The 23,953-nt window shown below is 38.7% G+C and overlaps 1 protein-coding gene across 25 annotated transcripts; it reads left to right on the top strand.

Annotated features, from left to right (window-relative positions):
- The first annotated feature begins 10,603 nt into the window (after positions 1–10,603).
- On the top strand, positions 10,604–22,651 carry LOC127873105 (deoxyribonuclease-1-like). 25 transcript variants are annotated; one of them, XM_052416722.1, is made up of 8 exons: positions 10,604–10,848; positions 11,420–11,508; positions 17,888–17,962; positions 19,052–19,161; positions 19,746–19,861; positions 20,395–20,549; positions 21,188–21,284; positions 22,578–22,651. In XM_052416722.1, the coding sequence occupies exons 1-8, from the start codon at positions 10,648–10,650 to the stop codon at positions 22,623–22,625; spliced, it is 891 nt and encodes a 296-aa protein (XP_052272682.1). In that variant the 5' UTR covers positions 10,604–10,647; the 3' UTR covers positions 22,626–22,651. The 25 variants fall into 25 exon arrangements, with proteins under 25 accessions (XP_052272682.1, XP_052272687.1, XP_052272703.1 ...); XM_052416727.1 differs by lacking the exon at positions 10,604–10,848 and having other exon boundaries at positions 11,501–11,559; XM_052416743.1 differs by lacking the exons at positions 10,604–10,848; positions 11,420–11,508 and adding an exon at positions 11,594–11,610.
- Positions 22,652–23,953: the final 1,302 nt, after the last annotated feature.

Genomic DNA, 23,953 nt, shown 5'->3' with positions numbered 1-23,953 from the left:
ATTCATGCAATTCATGGTTGCACAGAAAATGTGAAGGTTTGCAAAATGAAACAAAATGGAAGAACTATTCAAAAGATGGAACTGAATGGAACTGCACAGATTGTGAATAATTAACATCATTTTGATGGCTTAATTAAATAAATAAATAGCTACTTTCGTGTTTAATGACAGTGTACAGTACTCTTATTGTCATAAATTGATAGACAGACTCTTTCTTACCAGTTTACAAGCATTTTCCTTTTAATCAGGAATAATTTCAGTGAAGAACAGGAAAAAATATCTCTGACGAAAAAAAAAATTTTTTCATAAAAGTGCGCCAACCCACACGTTCTCTTGAACCCGGCTTTCATTGAATTACAACGACAGAGCCAGGCACAGAATTATCCAATCAATGAACGTCTTTCAACCGGCGTTGGGTAGTAATCACGTGACTTGGAAAACAACAACGACGCTTTGACAAATGGCTTCCGCTGATTACTTTCACGGAACTGATGTGAATAACTTCAGAATACTTACCCTTTCTGATTGCATTGGAATAAGTTCTTAGTGGTAAGTTGTTTATTTTACTCTTTTTCATAAATTTCAAGCGACAAATTCTGATAGTATTGTTTGTAAGCACTCATTTACACCGGTGGATATGGTAAGATCGTAGTGCAGGTTTTTGTGCAAACATATGCACTATCTATTTATCCTGTTTTTTGTCAATTTTTAAATAATTGTTGTCAACATACTTTTAAACTGAGTATGCTAAACAATACGGACCAAGCTTGTTGTGATGACAATGTATGAATTTATGTTACTTTCCATGAAAATGAAACGAAATAAATACGTTTTAAGTTCTATAAGGATTATAAAAAATGCTGCATTCACACAACTTTGTTTTACAGACTGAGTAAGCCTGTTGTGACGGCTTATTACACATTTTTACAAAACTTGGCTCACTGCTTTACAAAACACACGTATTACTACTTAATGAGATAAAAGCAAACATGTTCGCGTCAACATGTGTATGAATCTCTTATTTCTCGCCATGAAACTAAAGCTTGGTTTTAATATAGAGGAATATATTGTGATTGAGTTCAGTTAAAACTTAGTTATTTAAAGCTCGAGTCAGTTTGCCTAGTACTATTATAGTCGATTTCACATAAGACTCCTATACTAGAATGTTTGCAGGTAATACACAGCTATACTGGTCAACGTAAAATCACGGGGAGCCAGTGAAAAGTTGAAGGTTTTGCAGATCGCACGTGTTTTCAGTGCGGTTAATTCGCATGTCCATCACACGAATAATGAGAGCATCATCTAACGTCCACACACCTTTCGCATGTTTTCACGAGGAAGTAAGCTCCCTTGGGTAATGGTGGACGTTGTTTACATCGCAGGTCACAAAAGATAGCTATTTTATTTATAAAACCTTGTTTCTTCGAATTTAATAATGGCAAACCGCTACACAGGTAAATATGCCCCTTTGGCTAGCTCAAGTGATTTGAGAACACAAGACTCAAAGCGAAAGAGACGTGCTACAAGTGACTCGTCGATACCGTGTTCACCCCACCCACATCAAGGTGACCCCCAGTTTTCCGCCACATCCCGTGCGCAGTTCGAAAATATGAACATGGAGCATAAGTTAAACTATCTTTTTGACATGATATCAACAAAATATGCTATGAACTACAAATTGGATTGTTTAAATAACAGTCTTTATCACTCAAAAGCAACCCATGACGTCACAGAGGCCCGTCTACGACTCCTTGAGTACAAAAGTGTTGACATTTAAGCCCGCTACCTCCGTAACAACCTTATTTTTAATGGATTCCCTGAGTCTGTTGGTACGGAGGATTGTGTCCAAACGATCCGAGAGCTCCTGACAAGCAAACTCAATATAATTCTTGCTCTACACAGTTACGTTGAAGCCAGGAGGATTGGCCGGCGCTTCGTTGCCCGTTCACAAGGAACCACTCGTGGTCGGGCGATACTTGTTACATTGTCTGACCTGCGCTATGTCAATGAAATCATGGACAGTGCAAAACTGTTGAAAAACACACACTTCGGAATATCGCGAGACTATCCACGTGAGATAAGTCAAGCACACAAGGATCTGTGGCCTGATTTCAAGGCGGCTCGTGACAAATACGGCAGCAAGAACGTGAAGATGCTATTCCCGGCGGCATTATCTGTTCACGGCGAGGTTATCAGGAACTTGTTCCCCGATTGGCATAGTGTATTGCGCGGTTCCAGAAACTCCGACGTTGACTCCCGCATTGATCAACGCTTCCAGAAAATCACTGCAGATTTTGCCATCAGTGTTGACACTCAACAGCCGCTACAAAGCACGGAGCCCCCAAAGGAACCCAAATCTGTTCAAGAGGTTCAATCAGCCTCAGACGATGATGAATCGGACACAGCTATCGAGGAACCCGAGGTCCGAACCTACACGCCACGTCACCTCAAAGGAAAGACTCCAGCAGCACCCAATACTCGCGGTAGGAAAGCGTCTCCCTCACCCACCAAATCGTCATATATTATCAATAAGCATATTATCACGCTTGATCTGTTATTGCCCTAATTCTTCATTTCATTTAAGGTGTTCCAAAATCTTAAACACGAATCAAAACTGAAATGGACTTTTGCAGGCAGAAAGACTACTAAATGGCCTTTTAATTAATGCGTAAACTTCTTACTTTCCAACAGAGTTATAGCATGTGGCCGCAAAAAATGTTCAACCTCGATTTGGAAACGAGACGGAAGTCAACAAAGTCATATATACAAGTTAGCAAAATATACCAAAATGTTTTAAAAAAGATTAGGTCCAATTACGACTCGACCAATGCGTTTTAAAGAACAGACCTTGAAGATGCTGTGTGCAAAATTTCATCTAAAAATGTCAACTATTTATCGCGAACATCAAAGTGATCCGCTATGGGTAATGATCTGGTAATGGTAACTTGACTGTTTATGTATATATTTAATATTTACTTAGCGATATTTTTTCGAAAGCATTACTTTTTGTTTTCCTATGGTTATGATCTGCAAGAATCCCTTTTGCTACTTGAGACGAATCCGTAGAATGATTGCGACTGAAATATTTTGTAAGCAGAAGCTGACTGTTTTCGCTTGAAACGGTCTGTTCTCAATTGAATTTACAACCGTTAACGCCATTTTGAAATCCGAGTTTGTTTGATTATGTTTCAATCGATTCAGTGGCTAACATTCACTATTAATGGATACATTGATCATGTGGTTAAGCAACTTCATCGAGTGGACTATAAAAATACGTAATGCATTTTGTTAACGAACTCGTCCGATTTCTTTTTTGATGGATATTCGGTACTTGATACGCAGAAATATGTCTTTATGGAGCTCTTAAGCTAAACAGTAAATGCAAACTTCATACAGTACTGAATTAGAATGGAAAACTTCAGACGGCTGTACGTTTTAAAAACCTTTAAGCCACCAGGACAATAGAAAAGTATAACCTTTACAACAATAAACAAAATATCGTCTGCGTACCTGTTTTGGTTACAAACCAGTTGAATTGCATTTTTAATTTTGTACTTGCAATCTTATTATCTGATGTAATATACGTATGCACATGCTCGATTATCAGATTGCCAATAAGGCTTATTCATTAACATAGCATAAGGGTATCAAGTCCTGGTCAAAAGCAACAGCATTAGAACAATCAAAAACGATAACTTTGATATCATTGGCTTTCATAATCGTATAGAGCTCGCTCTTAGAAAAACTGGTTAAACGCATATTAAAACGCGAAATGAGAGAATAATTAAGCTTAACGATGTTCTATAACCTGAATGAATCCTTTGGGCGGTATCTATCTTCTAAGAATCATAATAACGGCGATTTATTCTATCTCAAGCAATCAGATAAAACACTTAAATTCATAAATTTCTTCATTTAATTTACGTACGTTCCTGATTACTTTTAAATCAATAGAGTTCTTTTGATTTTTTTTTAAACGATTGAAACCGTTAAAAAAACAATTAAAAACAAAACTTACATTAGACGTCTGCTTAATTAATTAGTATTATAGACAGACAGACAGAATGTTTAATAAACGTAAACTGAAAAGTTGTTCATCATTAACAAACATTTACACATATCTACATAACCCAATGTCAAAGAGAGTACACGTATAGCTCATTATCATATAGATCGCGTAAATTTAGCATACATTCTATATAATTCAAAATATTCAACAATAATACGAGAGTTTTGCTCGACCCAATGGAGATAATGAATAAATTGAACTACCTGTTACGTCCATTTTTTTCACAAATTACAAATTGTGCAACTATAATACCAACTATAATACTAAAGTTTTCATCGACTTTCATATACAGATGATGCATTTGAATAATTGAAAATGTTGATATATGGAAAAAAACACACAGATTTAGAGAAATTAATTAATTAGAAATAACATAGTTATTTCTTGAACAACTAGATACATGATTAGTTAAGTTGGATCATAATAATTATTTTTATATGTAAGACAATATATATAACAGTTTGAAAATCAAATGCACTTTCCCTGGTGATATTCATTAATAAACAACGGTTAACTATGAACAAGATAATAGTTTCTTAGTAAGAGACGTGTCAGTACATAGCTTTGTTTATATGGATCTAATTTTCTGTAAGATGCGGGTTTTCTTATTACCTAAGACTTCCGTTCTTATATTTTTTCCCAAGTGTTGTTATAAAAAACAAAACAAAAAGTTACTTTAATAAATATCCTCCAACATAAATACGATAATTGATATACCAGTAAATTTACTAAGCTGACCAGAAGTAAGTTTGCCTTATGTCCACAAGAAACACAGATTTGTTGTTTAAAATTCGGTAACGCCGATTTCATTTTATTGTGAAACCATAATAAACATTCGCTACACATTCAGTTTCGAATTCTTTGTCATTAGATCAATTTTTTACTGAAATAATTATGGCCAATGTTGATAAAAAAACGACTTTTCAAAGGCATTAAAGCCATATCCAAAGTTATCAACTCATGCATTAGCGCCGGTTTCTCTCACATTATACCGTGTATTGAACTGATACTTGACATTTCCTGTTAGATGTTAATGCAGAAAAAAATGTATCGATAGCGTTAACGAATAAATATTAAGGATAGGGGCTAATTGTAACCCTATGTATGCGTTAATAGATAGAGTCTGGTCTATATGGATTGATAATAAAAACCCATAATATTCGCGCCTTCTCTAATTGGCGCCGATATATAGGTTAGATGCGCGACAGTTTGGTTATTATTGAAATTGGAGATGACTAATTGGAAATCGGCTTCGTCATTCAGACATTCGTTCACGGACATTCATTCTCACTAATCCGCTTATCATAATAATGAACTAGTTAATTGGCATGCAATAGAACAGAACATAAATTTTATTTTCAACGAAGTATAAAACATTATGCATTCGGGCAATATAACAAAGTACAATTTTAGAACAATATTGTGGCTTCCGATAATTAAGCAACAACAACACATATTATACAGTGAGAGTGGGTGTATTTACGGTAGAATGAATTAATATATAGAAGGGCCAGTTAGAATCACCTCATAACAATTGCCTAAGTATAATCTTCTTCATACAATAAACGATGGTTATATATATGGCGCTTAATGCTCTGGGAACGTATATAAATATATAAAATAACCTTTATCGTTGAACAGCTTGACAAAGGCAGTTCTTGATCCTGTTACTTTATCGAGGCCCTCACTGAACTCGGTTTCTGCTTTGAAGGTGTCCAACACAACGACATTTTACAATCCTTAGACCAACACCAAGTAACAGTTTTGGTGATGCTGGACCTCTCGGCAGCCTTCGATACCATCGACCACGAGACACTGCTTGTACGGCTCGAAACCCATTTTGGAATTACAGGGCAGCCACTGGCTTGGATGAAGGCATGTTTGAGTGACCGTTTTCAGACTGTCTGTATAGACGGAGAGCTGTCAAAGCCAGTGCATATGACATATAGTGTGCCCCAAAGCTCGGTGTTAGGCCCCAAATTATATGTCATGTACACGAAACCTGTCGGTGCTATATGTCGTAAACACAGGATACTGTGTACGACCATCACGATCTGGTCGTGTGAAGATCTGGTGGCGATCGAGCTGAGGTCCACTTGGTCGAGCTGAGATCGCATAGGGCTCGCGTATAGGTCGAGATGATCGAGCGGAAATCGGAAAGATGGTTGGGTGGACGTCGTGAATGAGTCGTGTGGGGGTCGTGTGTTATCGACAAGAGGTCGAGAAGAAGTCGTGTATACCCTTTTAGTCAAGCTTGGTCGGGTTTGGTCGGGAAATTTCGGTGATCGGGATGATCGAGTTGATCGGATCGGCAGTAGGAACTAGGTGATCATTAAATGAAACTTAGTAGAGATGTGCTGCAATTGATGTTTTTGATACGCAACCTACATTTACAAAGAGTTTCATTATTTTTTCGGTCTCTTTGGTTCATTTTAATATTTTGTAAAGTATGAAAATGCCAGTTCCTTATTCGATTTGAATTAGGAATAAAGAACCAGTTCCTTATTCATTATTCACTCTGAATAAGGAACTGTGTTATTATTAAATAATACTATGTAGAAATATATTGCAATTAATATTTTTAACTTCGAATCTACATTAACCATGATTTTCATCGACATTTACTATTATTTGGTGAATTTCAATTTATGTTTGAGTAAGGCAATACCATTTCCTTACTATCGTCTTCATGATACTTGTTTTTCGCGTGTATCGTCATAAAGAATATAAAGAGAAATGTGACAGAATACATACATATAACATAATTGTGCTTAAATAACCCACACACCATCTAAAACATAACATATCCGAAAGAGATTGTCCGAAATACAGGCTTTCGAATGAGAAACTAACTTAACGCCCAATTCCTTATTCAGAGGCCATAATTTCAGATACTTAAATTCGGATCATTTTAGAATAGCACAGCTTTATATTCGTTAATATTGGCGATGTTAAGTGTAAGATTTGTTATTTATATCTCTGGTACAGATCTTGAAGTCTTATCTGATTCTGAACCTTGGTCAAGACTATATTAAAGCTGAAAACTAAACATGTTTTAGATATCTTGTTCCTTTTTTATACGAAAACTGTTACGAAGAGATATGATTAAGAATGCAAAATGATTTCAACACGTCTCATAAAAAAGACTGCACCGGAAGCAGCGGTCCAAGTGCCTCTAGAAGACTGAAAAGTTTCATCGAAATGCCTCAATAATTTATTTTATTTTATAATTGAAACGAAAAAGCGCACATCCTAGCTGTAAAAAGTGTGTTTTCGTCTTATATATATTTTAAGTGCGAATAAGCGTTTTTTCGCTCATGCAGACCAACGGTACATTCGGCGACTTTCAATTTAGGCACATGACGAATGCAAATGTTCCTGACAGCATTGTCATTAGTGCGACGTCACTGATGTCACATTAAAGTGAGACTGAACCGGAAGCAGCGGCCAAGGTGCCTCTATAAGACAGGAAAGTTTCATCGAAATGTCTCTGTATTTCGTTGTTGCTGTTGTTGTTGGGTGGTTTTATTTCAATAGATTTTCTATCTCCGAAAGCGCGTTTTCTCGCTCTAGGATGCCTACGTTACATCCGGCGACCTTCAACATTGGCGCACGTTTAAAAATCGTGGGAACCGACAATATTGCACTGTTCTCGGTAGTTATAAGAGATATTTTTAGATATTGCAGCTGGTTGCGTTTTCCTTTATCAGCCGCGAAAACGGCACTATATAATTATTACAAAAGAATACTAAAAAGAAATGTACTGTAATAAATACATAGTTTTATCCCAATCTATATTGACAGTGATTTTCCTTGATTTTTGTGTCTCTTTATTCATATTAATATACATGTATTTGTTAAGTAAGAAAATGCCAGTTCCTTATTCGATTTGAATAAGGAACTATGTTATAATTAAATACAACACAGTAGAAATGCACTGCAATTAATATGTTATACCCTTCCTACATTTACAATAATTTTCGTTGAGTTATTCGTCTCGTTGGTTCATTTTGATTTATAATTTAAAGGAAGAATATGCCAGTTCCTTATTCGATTTGAATAAGGAATACGGAACCAGTTCCTTATTCGTTATTCAAACTGTATTCGATTTGAATAAGGAAAACGGAACCAGTTCCTTATTCGTTATTCAAACTGAATAAGGAACTGGATTATCATTACTTAAAACTAAGTAGAAAGGTATTGCAATAAGTATTTTAAATTAAAACTTGTATAATATATAAATGTTCATTTATATTTGGTTAACTTTGGATCAATGTCATTGATGTGTAAGTAAGGAAATGCCAGTTCCTTATTCGGCTTGAATAAGGAATAAAGAACTGGTTGCTTTTTCCTTATTCAGCCTCGAACAAGGAACTGGATTATAAATAAAACAGGCATGTTGAAATGTACACGATTTCGATTTTATATCACATACATATAAAATAATGTTATAGGCTTTAGGTTTTGTGGATGCGAAGTTGGTATTCGAATGAGAAAATATCGATCGGTTTAAACAAGAAATCCTATGCAAGCACGAGGATGAAAAATGAACATTTAACGTAATACATAAAGTAAATGTATTATAGTTATTTAGTTTTTATTTACTGAAGAATTGTATGCATTATTTTTCTTTAAAACCGTATATCAATTATGTTAAGCTTGAATAAGGAATAAGGAACAGTTTTTTATTCCTTATTCGAATAAGGAATTAGGAACTAGGAAAAGGAACCAACTTACTCCGTGACCTTTGTTAAACTCAAGTACTCGAGTTTTGGGTATAATACGTGTTTATTTCTCTCCACTTATGAAAAAAGCATGTTAACACTATTTCATGAGTACGAGGTAGGTCTGGTTCATTTTTTCGTTCGTTCTGATACATCTTTTTTACTTTCGTATTAAAATTTTACTTTTTGTTTAGTTTTGACCTATTTATTTAAGCTCGATTGCATCGAAAGCCTTATGCTTATTTGAAACGCTGTCGAGTCCGTTTCCAGGGACTAAAATCAGTACTCGCTGTATATGGATGAGATCTAAAAAAGAGTGGGGGATCGAACCCGTGAACTCGCGGTCGCTAGGCTGACACCGCATCCACAATGCCAGGACGACCTTGGCATGCTGTCGTGTGTTTATTTACATTTTTATCAGGAATACAATGTTTATGTTATGTTATGATCAATTGCCATTTCGCCTATCAGGTATTATCCGATTTGGTTGAGCGCTGTGAATATTATTTACGGTACAGCGATACTAAAATGGATAACGTCAAAGCAATATTTTGCATTCCTCTTTTTTTCAGTTTCCATCTTATTCATGTACCATAACTGTTCATATCAAACACTTAATCCCCTTTTTCTTCCTCTATACTCACTCGTCTTCTCCCCTTCCTCTACACTCACACTACCTTTCTCCTTTCTCCTCACGCTCTCCTTACTCTATCTCCACTGCACCCCTCTAATTATTATCTTCACTCTTCCTCTATTTTTACTCTTCCTCTCTCTCCTTCCTTTGTCTTTACTCTCCATTCTCTTTTCTCTATCATCAATCCTTTTCTACCCTGTCTCTATCTACACACTCTCCCTCCTTTATATCAACTCTACCTCTCTCCTTACTCTATTCTCATTCTTCGTTTCTCCTTCCTCTATCATCATTCTACTTTCTCCTTCCTCTATCTCCACTCTACCTCTCGTCTCCCTTTTCTCTTACACTACCTTCTTCTTTCCTCTACCTCACTGTCTCCTTCCTCTATCTCGACGCTACCTTTCTCATCAGTCTTTCTGCCTCTCTCCTCTCTCTCCTTCTTTTCTCCATGTTTTGCCAATTGTTAAGTTTTTTTTAATTTGCACATTTAAAGTGTTTCTAAGCGTATACATTTAAAGTGTTCCTTATGCGTGTAAGAACACTTCATTATGATGAAAAAGCAAAGATTATATAATCCCAACTAATGAATGAATAAAAAAACAATTATCTTACCAATGTCTTATATTGTTCTACTTCAGGTGTGTTTTTACTTTGTTTGAACGAATTTACCTGCTGGTTGACCTATTTTCGCTTTTTCGAATCTCATGTAAAATGATAAATTTAATGCATAATGTCCTTTCTAACTGGAGTCATTTGTAAAACTTAATTACTTCATGTATGATCACATTGATCATAAGTGTAGTGATTAAGTTTTATAAATGTCGATGTCAAATTTGACCGAACATGAATGCTCTTATCTCCATAGAGATAACTAATTAATTACTATTTGCTCGCTGGTGACAAGGTATGTCTAACCTACCAATTTTCATTCCATATAAATAATTGTTTTGAAATGTTTATTATAATTAAATGTAATTGAAAGGATTATAATAATTTATTTCATCAAAAAAATCATAGTTTTACATGAACGAAGTAAGGAATAATAGAATTTTCGGGTCACGTGGACGATCAACCAGAACAAATACTCTGATTCATAACATCGAATGCATAGGCTAGATTATTGAGCACACAGTCTCTCGATCTGATCAATGTCACGTGATTTTACCGATTGTAAATTTAATAATGTGTATTTACTGGAAGTTTGCATAACGTTATGCAGAATGTACCGCCTGGTCGCAGTATTAATCGCGGCGCTCTGTGCAACCGGAGTGCTATGTTCCGCTCTGCCCAATGTTGAGGTCGCGCACGTGAGCACGAGGGCCACCAGATTACCACGCCCTCTGAGCATTAGCGCCTTCAACATCAAGGTGTTCGGCCGCGCGAAAATGAGCGACCCGGCCACCGCAGCGCAAATTAGAGATGTACGTACATAAAGTTGATTACGAGCAAAAAAATGTAAATTTGCAGTTAAAGCACTTATAACGGACAATTATACTTATCACCAATGTATCGTAAAGATAATTTCTTGATTTATTCATACAATATTCTGGTGTTTGAGAAAAGAAAAGCAGTTTCTGAATGTATATCATATAATCATACGATTATATTATAGTATACATCATAACAATATGATGCAAGAAAGTTACAGAGCAACAATTTGTTTCAATTCGTCAATACCATACATAGAGCCTCTTTCTGGGAAATATTGCAAGTGCGTAAAGAGTCGTACCTTATTCGCCTGTTTATTACACACAGGCTAAAAGGTACGACACTATTCAAATAGACAGGATTTTCGTTAAGATGAATCTTATTTCAAAAAAAAAAGTCAATAAAAGCGGAAACTGTCGTCCTTGATTGTCCTGTGCGGACCGCAATATAGGTTAATCAAGGACGAACTTTTACGCTCATGCATAAAGTCAAGTTAACCCAGAACGAGACTCAATACAGTAGAAGTCATGATTTATTGCTGTTTCGGAAAATATAATTCTTCAGATTGTACAACGGTACGACGTGATTTTAATCCAAGAAATCCGCGACATAACTGGAGAGGCGCTTCAGCAACTGTGGGACATGGTGGGAAGGTAGGTCACATTGAACACCGCTAACGTACAACTGTGGGACATGGTGGGAAGGTAGGTCACATTGAACATCGCTAACGTACAACTGTGGGACATGGTGGGAAGGTAGGTCGCATTGAACACCGCTAACAAACAACTGTGGGACATGGTGGGAAGGTAGGTCACATTGAACACCGCTAACGTACAACTGTGAAACATTGTGGGAAGGTAGATCGCATTGAACACCGCTAATGTACAACTGTGGGACATGGTGGGAAGGTAGGTCACATTGAACACCGCTGAGGCAACTGTGGAACATGGTGAGACGGGAGGTCACAATAAACACCGCTAACGTACAACTGTTGAGCATGGTGGGATGGTAGGTCGTATTGAACACCGCTGCAGCAACTGTGCAACATGGTGGGAAGGTGGGTCACATTGAACACCGCTAACGTACAACTGTGGGACATGGTGGGAAGGTAGGTCACATTGAACACCACTAACGTAAAACTGTGGGACATGGTGGGAAGGTAGGTCGCATTCAACATCGCTAACGTACAACTGTGGGACATGGTGGGAAGGTAGGTCGCATTGAACACCGCTTACGTACAACTGTGGGACATAGTGGGAAGGTAGGTCACATTGAACACCGCTAACGTACAACTGTGGAACATGGTGGGAAGGTAGGTCACATTGAACACCGCTAACGTACAACTGTGGGACATGGTGGGAAGGTAGGTCACATTGAACACCGCTAACGTACAACTGTGGGACATGGTGGGAAGGTAGGTCGCATTGAACACCGCTAATGTACAACTGTGGGATATGGTGGGAAGGTAGGTCACATTGGTCACCGCTGAGGCAACTGTGGAACATGGTGAGAAGGGAGGTCACAATAAACACCGCTAACGTACAACTGTTGAGCATGTTGGGAAGGTAGGTCGCATTGAACACCGCAGCAGCAACTGTGCGACATGGTAGGAAGGTGGGTCACCTTGAACACCGCTTACGTACATTTGTGGGACATGGTGGGAATGTAGGTCACATTGAACACCGCTAACGTACAACTGTGGGACATGGTGGGAAAGGAGGTCACATTGAACACCGCTAACGTGCAACTGCGGGACATGGTGGGAATGTAGGTCACATTGAACACCGCTAACGTACAACTGTGGGACATAGTGGGAAGGTAGGTCACATTGAACACCGCTAACGTACAACTGTGGGACATGGTGGGAATGTAGGTCACATTGAACATCGCTAACGTACAACTGTGGGACATAGTGGGAAGGTAGGTCACATTAAACACCGCTGACGTACAACTGTGGGCCATGGTGGGAATGTAGGTCACATTGAACACCGCTAACATACAACTGTGGGACATGGTGGGAATGTAGGTCACATTAAACACCGCTGACGTACAACTGTGGTACATGGTGGGAAGGTGGATCACATTGAACACCGCTAACGTGCAACTGTGGGCCATAGTGGGAAGGTAGGTCACATTGAACACCTCTAACATACAACTTTGGGACATGGTGGGAATGTAGGTCACATTCAACACCACTAACGTACAGCTGTGGGACATAGTGGGAAGGTAGGTCACATTGAACACCGCTAATGTACAACTGTGGGACATGGTGGGAAGGTAGGTCACATTGAACACCGCTAACGTACAACTGTGGGACATGGTGGGAAGGTAGGTCACATTGAACGCCGCTAACGTACAACTGTGGGCCATGGTGGGAAGGTAGGTCACATTAAACACCGCTAACCTACAACTGTGGGCCATGGTGTGAAGGTAGGTCACATTGAACACCACAAACATACAACTGTGGGACATGGTGGGAAAGGAGGTCACATTGAACACCGCTAACGTACAACTGTGGGACATGGTGGGAAGGTAGGTCACATTGAACTCCACTAACGTACAACTGTGGAACATGGTAAGAAGGGAGGTCACATTGAACACCGCTAACGTTCAACTGTGGGACATGATGAGAAAGGAGGTCACATTGAACACCGCTAACGTACAACTGTGGGACGTGGTTGGAATGTAGGTCACATTGAACACCGCTAACGTACAACTGTGGGACATAGTGGGAAGGTAGATCACATTGAACACCGCTAACGTACAACTGTGGGACATGTTGGGAAGGTAGGTCACATTGAACACCGCTAACGTTCAACTGTGGGACATGGTGGGAAGGTAGGTCACATTTAACACCACTAACGTACAATTGTGGGACATGGTGGAAAGGTAGGTCGCATTGAACACCGCTAATGTACAACTGTGGGACATGGTGGGAAGGTAGGTCGCATTGAACACCGCTAATGTACAACTGTGGGACATGGTGGGAAGGTAGGTCACATTGAACACCGCTGAGGCAACTGTGGAACATGGTGAGAAGGCAGGTCACAATAAACACCGCTAACGTACAACTGTTGAGCATGGTGGGAAGGTAGGTCGCATTGAACACCGCTGCAGCAACTGTGCGACATGGTAGGAAGGTGGGTCACATTGAACACCGCTTACGTACATCTGTGGGACATGGTGGGAATGTAGGTCACATTGAACACCGCTAACGTACAACTGTGGGACATGGTGGGAAAGGAGGTCACATTGAACACCGCTAACGTGCAACTGCGGGACATGGTGGGAATGTAAGTCACATTGAACACCGCTAACGTACAATTGTGGGACATAGTGGGAAGGTAGGTCACATTGAACACCGCTAACGTACAACTGTGGGACATGGTGGGAATGTAGGTCACATTGAACATCGCTAATGTACAAATGTGGAACATAGTGGGAAGGTAGGTCACATTGAACACCGCTGACGTACAACTGTGGGCCATGGTGGGAAGGTAGGTCACATTGAACACCGCTAACATACAACTGTGGGACATGGTGGGAATGTAGGTCACATTGAACACCGCTGACGTACAACTGTGGGACATGGTGGGAAGTTGGATCACATTGAACACCGCTAATGTACAACTGTGGGACATGGTGGGAAGGTAGGTCACATTGAACACCGCTAACATACAACTGTGGGACATAGTGGGAAGGTAGGTCACATTGAACACCGCTAATGTACCACTGTGGGACATAGTGGGAAGGTAGGTCACATTGAACACCGCTAATGTACAACTGTGAGACATGGTGGGAAGGTAGGTCACATTGAACACCGCTGAGGCAACTGTGGAACATGGTGAGAAGGGAGGTCACAATAAACACCGCTAACGTACAACTGTTGAGCATGGTGGGAAGGTAGGTCGCATTGAACACCGCTGCAGCAACTGTGCGACATGGTAGGAAGGTGGGTCACATTGAACACCGCTTACGTTCATCTGTGGGACATGGTGGGAATGTAGGTCACATTGAACACCGCTAACGTACAACTGTGGGACATGGTGGGAAGGTAGGTAACATTGAACACCGCTAACGTGCAACTGCGGGACATGGTGGGAATGTAGGTCACATTGAACACCGCTAACGTACAACTGTGGGACATGTTGGAAAGGTAGGTCGCATTGAACACCGCTAATGTACACCTGTGGGACATGGTGGGAAGTTAGGTCGCATTGAACACCGCTAACGTACAACTGTGGGACATGGTGGGAATGTAGGTCACATTGAACACCGCTAACGTACAACTGTGGGACATAGTGGGAAGGTAGGTCACATTGAACACCGCTTCGTACAACTGTGGGACATGGTGGGAATGTAGGTCACATTGAACATCGCTAACGTACAACTGTGGGACATAGTGGGAAGGTAGGTCCCATTGAACACCGCTGACGTACAACTGTGGGCCATGGTGGGAATGTAGGTCACATTGAACACCGCTAACGTACAACTGTGGGCCATGGTGGGAAGGTAGGTCACATTGAACACCGCTAACGTACAACTGTGGGCCATGGTGTGAAGTTAGGTCACATTGAAACCACTAACGTACATCTGTGGGACATGGTGGGAAAGGAGGTCACATTGAACACCGCTAACGTACAACTGTGGGACATGGTGGGAAGGTAGGTCACATTGAACACCACTAACTTACAACTGTGGAACATGGTGAGAAGGGAGGTCACATTGAACACCACTAACTTACAACTGTGGAACATGGTGAGAAGGGAGGTCACATTGAACACCGCTAACGTACAACTGTGGGACATGGTGGGAAAGGAGGTCACATTGAACACCGCTAACGTACAACTGTGGGACATGGTGGGAATGTAGGTCACATTGAACACCGCTAACGTACAACTGTGGGACATGGTGGGAAGGTAGGTCACATTGAACACCGCTAACGTACAATTGTGGGACATGGTGGGAAGGTATGGGAAGGAGGTCACATTGAACACCGCTAATGTACAACTGTGGGACATGGTGGGAATGTAGGTCACATTGAACACCGCTAACGTACAACTGTGGGACATGGTGGGAAGATAGGTCACATCGAACACCACTAACGTACAACTGTGGGCCATGGTGGGAAGGTAGGTCACATTGAACATCGCTAAAGTACAACTGTGGGACATGGTAGGAAGGTAGGTCGCATTGAACACCGCTAATGTACAACTGTGGGACATGGTGGGAAGGTAGGTCACATTGAACACCGCTAACGTACAACTGTGGGACATGGTGGGAAGGTAGGTCACATTGAACACCGCTAACCTATAACTGTGGGACATGGTGGGAAGGTAGGTCACATTAAACACCGCTAACCTATAACTGTGGGACATGGTGGGAAGGTAGGTCACATTGAACACCGCTGCAGCAACTGTGGGACAGGGTGGGAAGATAGGTCACATTGAACACCGCTAATGTAACGTATAAAACACGTGACCATGCATAGTTGTTTCGATAAGAAAATGGCAGAACAATGGACGGTTATAGACCCGACGCAATCCTTTGACTTTTAAGTCGTGAAATTGACGTTGATGTGGTCTTATTTGCAGAACTGTTCTGTACATTGCCGCAATGTAATAGCTTTTAATTATAAACGGTTTATAAAAATTAAGGACATTCCTTTAATGGGCAATGAATATATAGGAGCTGCCATGTACTTTCAAATCCAAAGATTCAACCTTCACGTGTGACCTTGCTATTGAGTTGTTGTGACTTGCTTGCTCTGCGAAAATGGTTCCACCGAGCAAAACTTTGAATCAAATAATAAATGTGTCTTGTTCTGAGAAAACTGGGCTTAATTCATGTGTATACAGTGTCGTCCCAGATTAGCCTGTGCGGACTACACAGGCTAATCTGGGACGACACTTTACGCACATGTTTTATGCCCAGTTTTATCAGAACAAGACACATATCTTGATAAGCTTTCAATTGGTTTATGTGATATTGAGCGGACGTGAAAACCGCACACAATAATGTAGCCGCAAACATGTAAAACTTAAATGTTAATTTGACCTTGAGCTGGCATGGAAGGCTAATGCCTTCAGCACATCGTGTCAATAACATTAGATCCAAGTTTCACGACAATCATTCAAAAGACATGGAAGAAATGTTGCATACACATAATGAGCAATTGATTATCATGCATTTAAGTTCGACCTTGACATTGGGTCGGTTCGATGAATGAATGCTATCTGCACAAAGTCTCATACGACTATATTTTTTGCCATGTTCCGTGAAATCCTTTAGAGGGTAAAATACTATAGAGCGGACACAAACATTGACCTTCAAAAGTGCCATTTACAATGAGTCTGTGTTATTGATAAAGCCTTCTTCACATAGTATTAATGAACTTAATGTTGGTAAAGTTTTATACAAATGCTTGAAAGGGTAACGGAGATACGGACACACACAAATTGAGACTCAAACCTGTTTGACATAAAAGTGTGAGCTTTACACTAAGCCGGCGTAACTGGCTCGTGCCTTCTGAATGGCGAAAACAACGGAGTAAGGTTTCATGAAAATATTACTAGATATGGTGTTGACACAAATATGCTACTGACAGGCGGACAGATGTGATAATGAATGGCATTTTCTTGAACCCCGACAGCTTCGGGGAAACCCGACAGCTTCGGGGAAATAAAATGTGTTAATATGTCAGATGGACTTACAGATCGCCGGACGAAGGCCATTACTATGACCCACTCCAGCATAGCATCGAGGGAGTAAAATTGAGTTGATTTAAGTACTTGTTGATGAGGGTCAAATGTGTTTCTAACTCTGTATGTGCAAAACGAATACGAATGTAACACAAAGCAGTACACATTAAAGAAAAGTCCGAGACACTTCAGTTAAAATAAGTTATGTCTATTTCCTTGTTTAATGTTTAACGACCTATGTAAGTTTTTTTTTTATTCTTAAGTTCTGTTATTCTTAGGAGATATCACATAAATAGCAATGTGTCAAATACTTAGCGACTATGTGTTACAGAACTCAGTTCGGGATGGTTTGCAGTGCAAGACTCGGCCGCACGACTTCCAAAGAAGAATACGCCTACTTCCTCCGGTATTTTTGTTCGACAAAGATAATCATTATAAATCCATACTTAGTTTACACCTATTTATTTTAGCGCGATTGCATTGAAAGCCTCTGGCTTTTTGACCGCTCTCGAGTCCGTTTTCTTGGTCTAGTACCAGTACTTGGTGTCTTTGGGGGAGATCCAAAAAAGCTCCCTCAATGGGGATCGAACCCGTGACCTCTCGGTCACTTGGCAGACACAATATCCACAATGCCACTACTTAAAACAGATTATTCCAGATCACGTAATTTGCTATCGATAATGTGATGAGAGTCATAAGAGTTTGAAATTCGGCATCTAACGCTAAGATTCTGTGATGGCGGAGTCAACATTCCTTACTTAATTAGTCATTATCTGAAGTAAAATTTTGGTTCCTTCATTGCAAGCCAAAACATGTTGTCAACACACGTAACGAGGAGACGGATAGCAATTTATATGCCTAGCTCTTAAGGAGTGATTTGGTTAGTGTTTTCTTCTAACGACTTTTAAAAGTGCAAGTAATTGAGGGCTATACATTTAACAACAACAACATTTATCAGCTCTTAAGCACGTCCTTGTTTTTTAGCTATACACAAAATACAAAATAACACAAGTTTGAATACTAGGATTATAAAAAATAATGTCAATTAGGTAATGATAGAAGTTAACATAGAGTTCACTGATTATTAACATATGTTATATCGCTTTAACATCGATGGGGTCAATTATTCATCGAATACTAATGAAAAAGGTTGGTTTTTTTTACTCTATCAGTGCGAGAACCGAATTTTGAAGGACTTTGCAAACAGTTTTGATCCAGATGAGACGCCACAGAACGTGGCGTCTCATCAGGATCCAAACTGTTTGCTATTCTGATAGTATTCTGTGAAAAAAATCGAAGAAAGTGCTAATTTTAGAAATTCAGCAGACGACATTTTAGCAGAAGACAAATTTCCCAGCATACAAAGGGTTAAATAACTGCACTATGTTACATAAGTCGTATCACTTTAACATTGATATTGATTAACATTCATCAAATTATGAGACAAAAAAAGCTGAGTCAAAACATTCAATCGCTGTTGGTACTGTATGGCCAGGCTGTCGGCAGTGCAGATAATCGGCGTCCACCAGTATGACGACGGACCGGACGATTATACAGACGCCTTCGAGAGGGAGCCGTTCTCTGTCAGGATAAGACCTGTGGGAGGTACAAAACGATCATAAAAGTCCCGTTCTGGAAAAACTGGGCTTAATTCATGCGCACAAAATGTCGTCCCACATTAACGACCAGGTACTACAATGTCCGCCTGAACTGGAATTCGCTTGGAAAAAATACTTCCTTTTAACAAACAATCCATATAAGCGGAAAGTGTCGTCCCTGATTAGCCTAAGCGCAATGCACTATGCTAATCTGGGACGACATTTTACGCACATGCATTAAGCCTAGTTTTCCCAGAACGCGACTCATATGTACCAACATTCAATCTACAGCGTCCATCTACAATATTAATTGATAAGTATATTATACTCAATCAGACATGCCAATCAATAAAGTGTATCGGTATGCAAGGCATTAGCAGATAAAGAACTCGATTTACTGTCCGTTGTTAATATTGTGACGCTATTGTTTCCGCATCGACATAATAGCCATTGGATATTTACAACTATTAATGACAAGTATTCATTTAATTTTGTATGAAAAATGGTATGGGATTTTTTTAATTATATTAACAAAAATAGATATCATTTCACTTCGCGCGTTTAAATTAATATAAAGTTTGTACATTAAAGGGTCCTACGATATTGCTTTGGTCGGCATTCATGTTAAACCAACCGACGCCGTTAAAGAGATTGACGCATTGATTGACGTATATGATGACGTAATCAGAATTTGGCCAACAGTAAAGGTTCGTCATTTGTGTCTACTTTAAAGCACACGCATTCAAACGTAGATTTCTAAAGAAAGATTTCGTAAGATGGATTTATGCAGTATTTAGGTTTTTCTCATGCGTACACGAGTGTGCCCTTTTGCATTACGGTAATTTCCAACCATTGGTTGATTAACACTTACAAAGTTGTTCCTCTTACTAAATGATACATGAATCCAAATTACTATATCATCTTTCCTGGCATGATTATGCTTATTGCGTTGGCATATTTTTTAATTATCGTTTTCTATTTTTAGCAAATATACATGCCCTGCTCACGAGTAGCGGTACTAACAACAATAAAAAACTGTTTTCCCCCCATCCCGCCGCTTCCACCACGACCTCATCCCATGGCCGAAAAAAAGCCATTTGCAAAACAAAAAATCATCAATCGTATTGATTATATCATTTTAAGTGCACAATGTATGAAACGCACTTTGTGTTTACAATGTATGAAACGCACTTTGTGTAAATTGCTGAGAGATTGTTGCATTTTTTCGCCATGTTTGCAGGACGTCATCATACTTGGTGATCTGAACGCTGACTGCAGCTACGCCTCTGAGTCTGACCTCCTGCGCATGCCCATCTACAATCAGAACCTGTTCCAGTGGCCGATAGGCTTTGACGCCGACACGACCGTGTCTAGCACGCACTGTGCCTATGACCGGTATGTCTTGCGACCGTCTTGACAAAACTTTAGACAATTACATTAACGAGGGAAACTTGCAAATATAATTAAGTTGATATATATATATATATATATATATATATATATATATATATATATATATATATATATATATATATATATATATATATATATATATATATATATATATATATATATATATATGTAATGTACTGTTATATTCTATTGCATCAGCTGAATTGATGAATTTAATCGTGATGGTTTTCATGTAATCTTGAAAATGAGCAAAATTCAACTTTAAGTGATCATATAATAGAATAAACTAGTAGACAGAGATATATCGCTCCGCTGTTCGGTTTTGAAATTACCCATTTGGAGTATGTATTCAATAACTTGTAATAACCGCTACAAGTATAAACTCGACATTTGTCAAATGAGTTCATGTAAATTTGTTGAATATGCATACTAGTAATTTTAACATGTATATGTGTTTGCGAATACCAGTGTTCGCAACTTTGCTATCCAAAAGTTAAAGGTTTATTTAAACGCCCACATACAATGCAACAATGCAGTCTTTATTTCGATTAAATAATAGCTTGATGTCCATCAATAGTGTTTTAAATTCCATGTGTAGATACTTTCCCTTACGTTTTCAGATTCATTCTGTCGGGACCCAATGTGAGGTCAGCCCTGATTCCAGGCAGCGTCGGTGTCTTCTTGTTCGACAAGTATTTCGGCATGACTTACACTGAGGTATAATGACCTTGACCTTAAAGCAACGGTGGACTGATTAGGGACGGACCGGAGCTCGCCCCTCTGCCCCCTTATTTAGCCACTTGGAAATGAAATCGACGCAGCTTTTATGTTTGTCTAAAGTTGTTTGCCAAAAAGTTTGTCAAGTGGCAAAATTGTCTTCTACATGTTTATGAATGCAAAATTCTATTGGATATTTTAATTATAACTTTACATGTAAGTTATTAAAAAATATGCGCCCCTTAGCTTAATGCCATAGCACAATGGCTACTCAATGCGAGTTCTTACTCTAAACACATGTATTAAAATACCATTGACAATCAAAGCTAAGCTGCTTCTCTGCAGGGCCTGTTTGCTAAAAACTATATTGACCAATTAAGCTTCAAGCCGTAAATTTTTTTATCAAGCTATTTATGTGACTTTATCGTTAACCCTTTAATAAACCGGTAGGTGTTGATTATAAAAAAAAAACTAAAAAAAATGTGTATGCTTGAATAATTTACATATGTTTGATAACGACGTTGCTTTCAAAATTAATTGTATTTGGGTCTAAAGTAAACATAGTGTTTCCTTAACTGATCGTTTAAGATTTGAGCAACCCGGTCCATTGGCTCACGTCATGATTGGTCATTATCTGGAATTAAATCAAAGATTAAGATACATATTTTTGTCTTGGCTAATATTTTTGTCTTGGCTAATATTTTTGTCTTGGCTAATATTTTTGTCTTGGCTAATATTTTTGTCTTGGCTAATATTTTGTCTTGGCTAATATTTCTGTCTTGGCTAATATTTTTATCTTGGCTAATTCCGTTTCTGTATCTTTACAACTTACTTAAACGACATGTGTATGATTTAATTTCTGAGTTCATTTTCTTGGCGTTTACATTGAATACCATAAGTATGCACTTAAAAAACCCCACCTATAATGGTTTTCGCGATAAGTTTGCCTAATCAGGTACGTTTTCAGTATCTAAAGCGGTAAATATTCCCTCTGAATTTAAAAGCGCGCGTTTGTATTTCGAACCAAATAAAAAACACGTTGTATATGTGCGGAAGATTTTATATGTTCTCTACAAATATGTGTCGCTTAATGAAAGATTCACGGTGTTAAATATGATTTACCCTTCGATGTTTTGACGGATTGTTGCTTTCAAATATATTCAAAATAAGTTGGAGAAAGTATTAACATGTAAGTGATAATTTTTTATTGACATTTATAATTCCATGTCTGGTAATTTGTTGTTGTTGTTTTTTTTTTCAAACTTTTTATTGTTTTTATCGATTGTTTTTCAGGCTTACGACCTAAGTGACCATTATCCCATTGAACTGGAGTTGTTGTAAATATACAATAAATAATTGTTGAGTTATTATCCTCTTTCTTCTTTCGTCTTTCAACAAAACAGAGACATAATATAAAAAAATGAAGAAAAAAATTAAGGCTGCTGCTGTCGCTTCCGCTGCTGGTGGTGGTGGTGGTGGTGATGATGATGATGATGTTGATGATGATAATGATGATGATGATGATGATGATGATGATGATGATGATGATGATGATGATGATGATGATGATGATGATGATGATGATGATGATGATGATGATTACGACGACGACGACGATGATGATAATGATGATGATGATGATGATGATGATGATGATGATGATGATGATGATGATGATGATGATGATGATGATGATGGTGAGATGATGGTGAGATGATGATGATTGATGATTGATGATGATGATGATGATGATGATGATGATGATGATGATGATGATGATGATGATGGTGGTGATGCTGCTGCTGCTGCTGATGATGATGATGATAATAATGATGATGACAAAATCATAACGATATGGAGGAGGGGGAATATGATGAGGATAATGAGAGTGCAAAGCTATTAACAACTGTCTATTGCCCCAAGGTTGATTTCTGATAAAGCAGTGTATGAGGACTTTGCCACAACTATAAACGCAATGTCAGACAACACGTCATTATAAAATATTGTTCTGGTTTGTACGTTGGAGAAATAGGTTGCTTCAATCGAGATTTATTTACTATAATCGTGATTATGCGGTAAACAACAAGCTATTTTCGTTCAGGTTGTTATCATTAATTACCGAACAGTCTAGAATCTGCATTTTAAAATTATAATTCCAATCCTATTTTATTATTATTCCAACGCACACAAACATGCACTGGCGACATGCACGCTAGTCAGCGGATTTAGCCAACAACGCAAAGTGCAATTTAAACACAGAGGTAAAATTTTGATTATTGTAAGCGCAAGCAGACGACATTCATAGATGTTAAAGTGACACACAACATGATCTTTGTGTCCAAACTTGTTTTTACTAATTCTAGTTTCTGTTGGACAATTGCATTTTCGAAGTAGGGTCTACGATAACATTATAAACTGTACTCTTCTACCGGTCGGCCGGGTCGGGTGAAAACGCCCATGTAAAAAGTGCATTCATTTACAGTCAGGTGAATGAACTGAATGAGATTGAGAGGCTGACATCGGGACACCTAAAGCTGACTGTGTAAACCAAGTTTCATGATACTATCTTACTAATTTGTGTTCCATTTTTAGCATAGGTGCGTTTACGCACCTATGCTTATGGTATATACCACATTTCAAAAATCCACATCGCTCGGTTACCCATTATG

The sequence above is a fragment of the Dreissena polymorpha genome, chromosome 3 (assembly GCF_020536995.1).
Source record: "Dreissena polymorpha isolate Duluth1 chromosome 3, UMN_Dpol_1.0, whole genome shotgun sequence".
Classification (NCBI taxonomy): Eukaryota; Metazoa; Mollusca; class Bivalvia; order Myida; family Dreissenidae; genus Dreissena; species Dreissena polymorpha.
This window is presented reverse-complemented; position numbering and strand designations above follow the sequence as displayed.